Source organism: Gavialis gangeticus, unplaced genomic scaffold (assembly GCF_001723915.1).
Source record: "Gavialis gangeticus isolate Ggan-Ray unplaced genomic scaffold, GavGan_comp1, whole genome shotgun sequence".
NCBI lineage: Eukaryota > Metazoa > Chordata > Crocodylia > Gavialidae > Gavialis > Gavialis gangeticus.
In genome coordinates, this window is record NW_017728998.1 from 4,300,086 (window position 1) to 4,310,752 (window position 10,667).

Consider the following 10,667-nt stretch of genomic DNA (forward strand, 5'->3'; position numbering starts at 1 on the left):
GTTTTTCATTGACATGCCCAATTCTTGAAGCCCCTGCCATCTTGGGAATAGTGATTTTTCCCATCACTGTGTCCCTTGTTCTCTTTCCTTTTTCCCTTTTCCAAACACTTCAGGCAAACTTACTCCTTGGAGGCTGTCTCTTCTCTTCTCATCATGGTGAGCGCCTCCCATTTTTATTTAATCCTCTCAGGGCCCTTTTCTGCTATCTCGTGCTTCTGGTATTTACCTCTGTGTCTGGTCAAGCCTACCTGAGATACAGTGCTGTTCTGCTTCGGCACCTGCTAGGCTGACGGCTTTATTCGTGCAGGCCCAGATGGTATCCGTACAGCTGCCGACTTACTTGGGGAAGGCTCAGGCATGGCCATTTCTAGTGGTGGCTATTATTATATTCACCAGTGGTCCTTGAGGTCACTGTAAATGGTCTGCAGATCGGTGTTCCTCCTTCCTCGGCAGTTTAAATTAAGGGGTCCTGATGGCAAGGAGGATTGGGAGCTGACTGTCATCCGCCAGTACAGGAAGCAGAAGGGGCAGTTATGCCATGCTTTTAAGTTCCCTCCCAAGAAGGATTTGCTCGTTAGCTTGCCTGTCCTTTTTCTGTGCTCTGCTATCAAATGCCCCCTGCTTTTGTGCCACCCTGGGCACCAGCGGGGTGCGTGGCTTGGGAGGCTGGCTGTGACCAGTCTATGGGCATTATAGGGAGCTTCCCCTCTTGCTGGCGGGAGAGATTTTAGATGCTTCTTTTCCTTTGAAGGACAAATCCCAAGGGTTTTCCTTTGATCCATGGTGCTGGATTCGAAGCCAACAGGAGGGGCCTGGGGCAGGTGCTCCATTGCTACAGAGTAGAGTGCACTAGAAAAGTGCCAGGAGACAATAAACAACTTTGCACTCTGGTTTTCCCTTTCTTCGAGCCCCAGAGAGCTGCTGTTGCCAAGCAATGCAGCAGCGGTCGCTGCCACTTGTCTGCTGTGTCGTATTTCAGTGGCAGCTGTGTGCATGGCTCTCCAAATCCCCGAGTCCTTGGCTTTTCAAATGGTTTGTTACCATGTCCTTTCTTTCTCTCCTGGCAGGCGGCAGTGGTGCCCCAGGCTGGCGGGCAGCTCTGGGTGTTCGGAGGAGAGTTTGCTTCTCCCGACGGGGAGCAGTTTTACCATTACAAGGATCTCTGGGTCCTGCATTTGGCCACCAAAACTTGGGAGCAAATCAAGTAAGTGAGATGTTCTGCGGTGACCCGTGTTGACTTCAGCTAGCCGGGGCCCAGCTCGGTCCCTGGTGTGGCTGCCTGATTTCCCAGCTTGCTGCCTATCTTTCTTTGGGGCTCTGCTGATTATTTCTCCTGGTGCTCGTGCTACAAAAGGTGGTTATGCCCTGACTCCCCTGGGGCCTGCCTCCAGAAATAAAGAGAAAATAAGGGCTGCAGTCTCGGGCAGCAAAACCAAAGCCCTTTGTTAGCAAAAAAGGTTCTTTGTGGGTAAAACACTGGCTGAAGACGCAGGAGATCTGCGTCCAGCTCCTGACTACCACAGATGCCTTTTCTAACCCAGGGCCAGTCACTTGGGAATTGGTTTTCATTGTATTGTTAGCAAAAATTATGACATGAGTTTCATCCTTTACTCATCTCTTTTCACACATCCCAGTTTGGATCCTTTACTCATCTCTTTTCACACATCCCAGTTTGGGTCCTGTTAAGAGGTGTTTTAAGCTTGAGCTAGCTTTGCCCCTCAGGTACACGGGTTGAAGTTGGAGTGCTCCTAACCCCAAGAGAGCAATGGGGGAATACATCAGCTTGAGCTACAGCAATTCCTCATCTTCTGGTGCTGTCTACTTGAGTCCTAGGGGGCAGCTAGGCTAGGCGACCTTGAGGGTACAAGCCCCATCAAGCCTTAACTCTGCATCTTGGCTTCCCATCTGTCAGCTGGAGGGGTGTTAAGGCTGCCCTGCAAGAAGAGGTAGGAGACTTTATTCTGTATGTTAGTGTTGTGCTTCGATGCCTCCAGGTGTATTGTCAAGCAGAAAAGATGCTTCATGACTGATCCAGAGACCTCAGTTGACCTACCTGTAAATGGCTGTGTGGTCACTTGGGCTGGGGTGTCAGAAGCAGCCAGATGTGATGCCAGCTCTTGCGTGCCATCGGCTGCAGGACCCAGCCTGCCTTAGCCGTGCTAGCTCAACAGGATTGACTTTGGACTGTCTATGTTTTACTTAAAAACCCAGGTGCAGTAGGCATATAGTGGTGGCCAGTTCTGATGAAAAGGGGCAGGTAAAGGGACGCCTCCTGGCCTGAGGTTCAGGCTTTTGACTGTCTGAATCCCTGTCCTTTCCAGCAGCCCAGGAGAGTTATGTAATCCAGACCGGTAGCACAGAAGGGCAGCACCAAGATGCCAATCTGATCTGAATTAATCCCGGACCTCAGAGGGTTGATCTAATATTGTGAAGGGGAAGTGTGATTTGCTGTTGGTGAGCTCAGTTTATGTGTTGGGACTTGGTGCTGAACCAACCCATCCAGAACGATGGGTCTTTGGAAGGTGAAAGCTCTGAACCGACTTCTTCAGGGGGTGGTTGTGGTTCCCCATGCTGGTTTGCAGAGTCTGTGTACGTCCATTTCTGCATGGGGGATTTGGGAGTTTCTCTTCCAAACGAATGCTGTGTTGCAGTCCTGTTCCATTGAGAAGAAATTGGTGGTTGCAGCCCTGAGTTCCTACAGCCAGTCCTGTCTTTGCTGACCCTGGCTGGACAACACCCTGGGCAGCTGGCGGCACCCCCTGAGAGTCCCTGACCCTCACGGAGGAGATCCCAGGCATGTGCTTTTGCACCCGCTGAGACAAAGTTGCTTTGGATGCTTATCTTGCTGGGATCCTTTGACCCACCTTACTTCCTGCCTGTTGGGTGGGGGGCTGGACCCGCTGGTCTGGCGAGATCCCTTCCAGCTCTAATGTCTATGACATCTATGGAAGTCAATGTTTGTGTTTCATTAGAAGAACATGCCTGCCGGGTTTTGCATGCCCATGATCTGCACTAACCTGTCTTTTCCAGGATTAGACATCTGTCTGTAGGTACTTGGCCATTTTGACTTGGTACCGGGGGTGGTTGGTGGAATATATTAGATGGCCATATGCTTTTTACAGTGGAAAGAGATCTGGGCTTTAGGCTTCTAGTGGGTAGATACAATCAGCAAATAGGGTAGGATGGGATATTTAGTATCATTCATACAATTTGGCTGAAGTGGGCAGGAGTTGGGGTACGTAGTACTTTGCCCGGTGGCACAGCACTGAAATATCAACTATGAGGTTATCTTTGGGCAGGAACAAGCTCTCGGGACCCCTTTCAACTGGGAAGGCATGACAGCCTGCTCCACGGCTGACTCTCGCTGCTGGTGTATTATCAAGGTGACGTATTGCCGCAAGTCACTGGGTTGCATGGGCATTTTGCTGCCATGCAAATGGCATGCATTTAAAACTAGACACGTAAACATTTCAGAGGCGAGCCAGGGCTGTTCCTGTTGCGTTTCGCATTCCCGCTGGGAGCCTGGGACCCTGCAGCTTGCAATGCTCTCTCTTTTCGGTCCCCCCCGACTCCCTCTCAGCCTGGTCGGCATTTCATGAAAGCCCATGTGCTGTGGTCCTGCTGTTAAAATAAAAAAACAAAGTGCATCTCCGCCTCCTCCTTGGGAAGAGAGCCAATATCTGTGTTAATAAGAGATTGCGCGGAGGAGGCTGGGAGGAGACCGTCTTTGTTTTAATGCTAACCTGACTGAGTGTGAAAATCAAGTTTCTGCTGCCTCTGTGCTTTTTCCTGTGGCATCTTGATTACAGTCTGCAGGGGAAGGGGGAGAGAAAGGACAAAGCAGATCCGATCTGCAGTGTTCGATTTTTTTTTTTTTCTGTCTTTCTTTCTTTCCTTCCAGGGTGTTGAACATGTGGCACATTGTTTCCCTGGTTTTATCTGCTTTCTAGGGCACCAGTTGTGTGTGTGCATGCATAACTTATTGGTGCATTTCCATTGACATCTATGGAAATGCTCGTGTGAGTAAAGTTACACAATCACAGAAGCACAGGGCTGAGAAGGACCTTGAGTCGCATCTAGTCCAGTCCCCTGAGCCCCGTCTAATCCATGCCAGGCAAGTGCTTGTCTAAGCTGCGCCAGCGATGCGCTCCACAGCCTCTTCAGATCATCTGTCCCAATGCTAACTCTCCCTCAGGGTTAGACTGTTCTCCCTAATATCTAGGCTTGGCAGAATTAGACTTTTATTTAATAAGTCCAACAGATAACATCCACATTTATTTTTAAGCATTTAGTTTGATTTTTAGCGATGTTTAAATCTTCAGCATTGCCTGGAATTAGAGATGTGGGGGGCAGACAATTTATTAATGACAGCCACGGTATTCACTGCAGTATTTCTCTATAGATTTTCTTTTGCAACCCATTATTGACATGAGACAAAAATACCTATTATTATAGTGCAGTTTAACAGCCCGCTGTGACAAATGTGGCTACATTAGGACTGCCACCTACTGTGGCAGAGCTGCCATCAGTCCCTGTTCTGCTCGCCAATAGCTTTTGCATCCACTTTGTCACTTCTTCCTTTGTTCCCGGTCCCTTGGGGTTTCTGGGAGTTGCAGGCCAAACTGCAGTTCTGTAGGACTGCTCCCCCTGTCATCACACGCTCCATCAGCCATCATTTCTATACATTTTACATATTCTCTATTCTATAATTTCTATATATTTATTTCTATAAATAAACAGACATCCCCCTTTCTATAAATTTTGATTATTAATAATGGAAATGTATTGTTGCGGGTCTATGCGTGCAAGGTGGAATCACCGTTTACTGATAAAAATCGATTCTTGCCAAATATCCCAAGTAAATTTCCCTTGTTCCAGATTCAGATCCCTACTCCGTGCATTGTCCCCTGTGGACATGGAGAATAGTTTTAGCAGCAACTTGATGTATTTGAAGATTTATGCGTCGTGTTTCCTAGATGTCAACTCGTTTTTGTTGCCGTTGACTGGACTCGAGCTGCATCTTGAAGCGTGGTGTCCAAAACCGGACGCGGTACGCCAGGTGAGGCTTCACCAGTGGTGAAGACGGTGGAAGAATTGCTTCTCACGTCTTCATAAAATGATAGGCTTGCTTATGCATGTGCGTAAGTGGTTGTCAGATCAGGACCTATGTTATTAAGTAGGGCGACCATAAATATTTTAGGGAAATCGGGGCAGGGGCGGAGTGGGTGCCAGGGCAGTGTATGGCAGTGGGTAGAGGCACATCAGCTGTTGGGAGCGCGGTGGTTTTCTCACTGAGGGTTGGGCCAGGCTGGGGCACGCGTGGGCTCTGTCCATCTTGCAGATCAATCCCAATACCTGGAGGCACATCCTGGCTGTGCTCCTCTGGGCGGGGTGGGTGCAGCCAGCCCTGGCCTCGTACCCGCATCCCTGGGTAGGCAGAGCTGGGCTGGGCTGGGCTGGGCTGTCTGTGTGGGGGCAGCGATGCGGCAGGTCCAGCCTGGTGATGCACGGCTGGGTGCTGGGATGGGGCTGGAGCCGAGAGTCAGCTTGGGGCAGACAGAGCCTGCGTAGCGCTCCCAGCCCCAGCTCTTGCCAGTCCCGGACTTTTGCTTAAATTTTCTCCAGCAATCGGGATGCTGAGACAGCCTAGAAAATCCAGGACTGTCCCAGCGAATCCAAGACATCTGGTCACCCTGCTATTAAACCGGCGGGGATTATCCAAAACATGGATACAAAAGCAAAATCGATTCCTTTTGCTAGAGATCATCCATTTTGGAGCCTTTGGCTGCGTAAGTTTGTTTTCAGAGTAACTGGAGCCATGAGTCGGAAATATGAATGAGTGCGGTGTTTTGAAGTGGCTGGGCATGCTGCAGACACGTTGGAGTCAGGTTGCACTATCTGCCCTTCTGTTATGAGGCTTCAGTTGGCAGGTGTAGCAGCAGCTTTACCCAGGTCCTGTATTGCTGTGAATAAATGCGTGGAGATGAAAAATTGTAGCAGGCAAACCATCCCCTGCAGCAGCAGATCACGCCATATGGGAGGCAAGAATTAGTGTGTGCCTTCTGCCAGGACAGCACTGCTGATTTGGTTATCTGGGAATCGGTAGTGATATTGGGGGAAGGCTGTTCCTAGTGAGAGCAGCTTTTTCCACCCATGCTGTTGGCTGCTCTTAAAACAGAAAGGAAAGAGAAGGCTGGGAAGAGAGGAAGGATTCTCTCTTGCTATTTGTGCATGCAAGAGCCTAGCGCAGGGAGACCTTATTCTCCCCTAAGGTCCTAAGGAAAGAGAATCGCTCTAGTCAGTCTGAGATGTAAATGGCTAAGCTATGCCATCAGGCCCGACAGGTCACGCCACTCGGCGATTCCTCCAGATGCAGTGTTCGACTGCTGATTTAACAATTTGAAGCGAGAAAGCACAGAGCCCTCTCCCCTCGGGCAAAACCCGGTGGGTAAGTGGACCGCACGGTTCCTATCCTGGGGTTGTCTCCTTGCACAGGTCAAAGCAGCGGCGGCCGGTGCTGGAGCGCCGTGATACACTTCATTCTCGTGAAAGTTTCATTTGCGTTTCGCGTGCATGCGTGCGGCAGGCTGAAGTCTGGATGGTCGAGCCTGTTGGAAAATGCCAGCAGAGCTGTGACACTGCCCTGCGATGGCTGGGTTGTGCTACAGCGGCAGCCCTGCCCCATAAATTAGTCACTCGTTTTACAGCAAAATTGTATTTCCCTCTGTTTGCATCTCTTTGCTTCCCCTGTAGGCAGACAGCTCCCATTGGACCCCCAAAACCCGACAGTCAAGCCTGATCCCTGGGATCTTGCTTGAGAACGTAGCAGATACCGTTGCTACGGGTTTTTCTATCTAATCGATGGTCTCCTTTGGCCCCTTTTGCTGCAGCGTCTGAGCTCTAACAAGCATCACAACAGTTTTCCTAGGAGCTCTGTGAATAGTGGTGCTCTTAAATATTTCAAGATGGCATTATGGATGCTATAGCTTCACACTGTTCGCAGAGCAAGTCGCTGTGGCTTCGGGTGCGTTTTGGTGTCACGCTTTCCGAATGATAGGAGGCACTAAAGAAACGCCAAGTTATCAATATTTTCATCACAACGAAAGCATTGTCAGGCTTTCCCCAGTCCCCCCACCTCGAATGGATCAATGAGATTCTCCACCAGTTGGTAAGTCATGAATTCGTGAGTTGAGGGGCTGGATTCATTTTAGTTTTTACAGTGGCTTTGTCTTCCCTGTAAGGTTTGCCTTTACTGTGAATTCCCACTACCAGGGTGCTTGGTGCTGGCATAGCCCAGATGCCCGGAGGCACTGGTGCAGTTCGTTTCTGAGCAGGATTGCAGGAGACGGTGGGTAAAATGCCTCCCTCTAATAAGGCCTGGTCTGCGTTACGCAGCGTTGCCAGCAGAGCGATGTGTGTCTACATTCAGAGCTTCTCTATCTTGTTGCAGGCAGTTTTGCCACCTCTCCGACAAAGCCGTCAACTGCTTGGGCACCAACACCCAGCAGAAGGGGCGTGCATCTGTAGTCACAATGCAGGCTTAGGACGGTGGCTCCTAGCCAGGGTGCCTGGTATCGGGGTGCTGTGATGGCCTTGCAAGGGTGCTGCTAGGAGAGAGGAGATAAGTGAAATGAGCTTGAGAAGATCAGTGCAGGCTCTTCCCTTTCTGCTGTTCCTCTTCTTTCCTGGCCCCTCTTCATTGCTGCCTAATTCACAGAAGTTATGGAGAGGGTCCTCAAATTAAAAAAAAAAAAGCTTGAGAACCACTGTTGCAGGAGGTCAGGGCTCATTCAGAGGATTTAAACCCGACCTTAAATAAAAGGTAGATGAAATTTTCAGTTTGCATAGATGCCTCGTGCTTTATACCAGGGGGCTCGAACCTTTGCCTTTTCCTCGGATGATGCTGTATCTTGCAGAGCATCAGGATGACGTTTGGACCGGGCGATACCTTGATTCCCAAGAGCAGAAATGCATTTGAAAAGCTCTGTGCAGTGTGCTTTTCTCTTGGTCGGGGTCTAGTTTTGGAGCCTCCCTTCACCATTTAAATCAAAGAGGGGGGCTCACCTCTTTGCTTCCTCCAGCACTGCTTTGGTGGAGCCGGAGGGACTTGGATGCTCGGTACAGAAGCATTGCGGGAAGCTGCTGCTTTCTGTTCTGCTCGCTCCTAAGGGCTCTTCCCTGGAAGATGCTCAGCCCTGAGGGAGCTGAGACCCCAAAAGGCACCTTGCGGGACCGTGCTTTCCATCTCTAGTAACCACATTTCAGCCCGGTTTCCAGCTCGTATTTCTGCTTTTCAGGAGTGGGGAGAAGGACTGGATCCAAACCAACTTCCGACTGGACTGGGCTCTGATCAGGGCCCTGGAATCCAACTTCGGTTCCCAAATTGGACAGTATTTCCTTGGAGAAGATTGAGTTGATTGCATGTTTGCACAAGTGTGTTTATTAGCAGACAGCATCAAAATCCAAGAATAAGCGTTTTATATATGATGTTTGGCTTCAGCGGAAACATTGAGTGTAGAAGCAGAGAATATCTCCGGGACCAGTGTTGCCTTCAAGGCAAATGAGGCATGACGCTTTATTTTAGCTCATTGTAGACACTGCTCTGATCCCTACCCTTTAATAATAATAACAAAAAGGCACCATACTCCAAGGCAACACGGTGGAAATTTTTATTAGCCAGAAAAAAATCATGATTTCACAGCACGATCAAATTAATCCTGCCTATTTCAAAAAGTGCTATTATGGAGGCTGGGTTTTTTTTTTTAAATAAACATATGCCTAGAAAAGTATATTTCCTGCTAGAATAAAAGTGCCTGAGATCCATCTTAAGTCATTTCTCGCCAATCGCTGCCACACGCGTGTGTGCTTGTGTGTGCTTTTATTAAGACTGGAGTGAAGTTATCGTTTTCATGGGACCTGGGGGCTCATTTATTCTATCCGTGGAAATCTACCCAGATTTTCGTATGGCTATGTAACGCCGGTTAAAGTGAAGCAGCGCTTCTTTCTGTTGTTACTTGGTATTGCTCTAACTATTGGTAAGTAAGTGGGTTACAGTTTTTAATTCATCCAGGGCCTTATCTTGCAAAGTGTGTATGCGTGTGCATGCAGGCGTTAATTTTACCTGCCTGGGGAGTCCTGTTGAGTTCAGTGGTTCTCATCATGTGCCTGTTTATAGTGTAGGGGTATTATTAGGGCTCAAGGTGTTTGCATTTACCCAGGAAGGAAGAGCCTGAGTGTGGGAAATAACTGAGGCTTTCCTGTGACGTAGTGCTTAGAGCAAAGCTTGGTCAGGGCCTGGATTCGCTGGCGTTTGGGAGCATTGGTTTTAGCCGATCTCCTCCATGGCTCTTGCACGCAGATACCTATCTGTGGGCAACCATGGAGGGATGTCTATCGTTATCGCTATTCAGAAATTGTTGCTTTCCGCTGGCTGGCTTTGGCGGCAGCTTTTTTGGGATTGACAGATGGGGATTTGTGGCTCATTCCTGGAAATGGAAGCTGCAAATTAACTGAAAGGTCATGAAGGCTTGGAAAGAATAGAACAGCTATCGCTATATCCACCTGCTTATTTCGTGTCTAATATCCCGGTAACGCTTTGCATGGCTATGGTGCCTTTAATTGGAGGAATGCAAAGTAATTTGCAAACACTAATTAAGGAGCCCATCTATTTTTGCGAGTTGAGTATTATACCTTTTAGGACAGGTGGGTAAACAGAAGCAACGAGGATGAGTGACTTGCCCAAGACCTCAGAGAGGAGGAGGCTTTGGATCCAGCAGTCGATTTTGGGAGTTCCTGGCTCCCAGGGCTGTGCTCCGAATATTAGGCTACCCCTTCTTTGCTCTTTTTCTCTGCCGTGGGTGGGAGCTATTCATTAAACTCTCTCGGAAAATTAGCTGTCATGAGTCATAGCCAAGAAGCCTTCAAGATCTCGGGCAGCCTAGAAACTAGATGACTTACCTTAGAAATGAAACCATTGCTGCGAAGTACCTATTATGCAAATGCCGAATGGTGCAAGAGGAACACACATGGTATTTTGCAAGAAAAATGCCATTTGCAGGGAGGTGGCAGAGCTCCCTGTGATCTCCCTGCCCTTAAAAGAGAAGCGGGACACGTCCAGCTGCCTGAGCAGGCAGCGCCTTTAGTAAAAATGAACTCTGAAACCGCAGTGCGAGGAAACCTTGCTGATCAGTTCGATGGTTTGCTTTGCAGGGCAGCTGGCGGCCCCTCGGGGAGGAGCGGACATCGAATGGTTGCCTGCAAGAGGCAATTAATCGTCTTTGGAGGATTTCACGAGAGTGCCAGGTTGGTTGCGACAAGATTCGTAGATCGTAAGGCTGTACAGGGCCACTGGGGTGGGGCTTATTGTGACACAGGCCATAGAAATACACCTAGTAAGTCCTGCATCCAGCCTCATGCCTTGTAGTTAAGCTGGGCCCTATCTTGAAGAAAGACGCATGGTTTGGAGGTAAAGGTACACAGGGATGAGGAGAGCGAGTGGCATTCCTCAGGCTCCTGATCTCGTTAAGCCGTGCCTGCTTGTTTAACAAGCCCTGTATCCAGCATCCCCCCAAGAAGGAGATTACAGGCCGCAGTCGGGTATGCCACTGCTTCAGGCGCTGCTGGGACTGCAGTATAGGATAAACGTCATAGCTCACTTGTGCGCTGCT

General features: G+C 49.2%; 1 protein-coding gene across 3 annotated transcripts in view; it reads left to right on the forward strand.

The window, feature by feature from the left end:
* The window catches only part of KLHDC4 (kelch domain containing 4), a 47,807-nt gene that overhangs the window by 13,365 nt on the left and 23,775 nt on the right, over positions 1-10,667 (forward strand). For all 3 annotated transcript variants that reach the window (XM_019505419.1, XM_019505420.1, XM_019505421.1), the window contains 2 exons: positions 1,068-1,204; positions 10,210-10,302. In XM_019505419.1, coding sequence (XP_019360964.1) covers positions 1,068-1,204; positions 10,210-10,302 — 230 coding nt within the window. The remainder of the gene's footprint in view (positions 1-1,067; positions 1,205-10,209; positions 10,303-10,667) is intronic.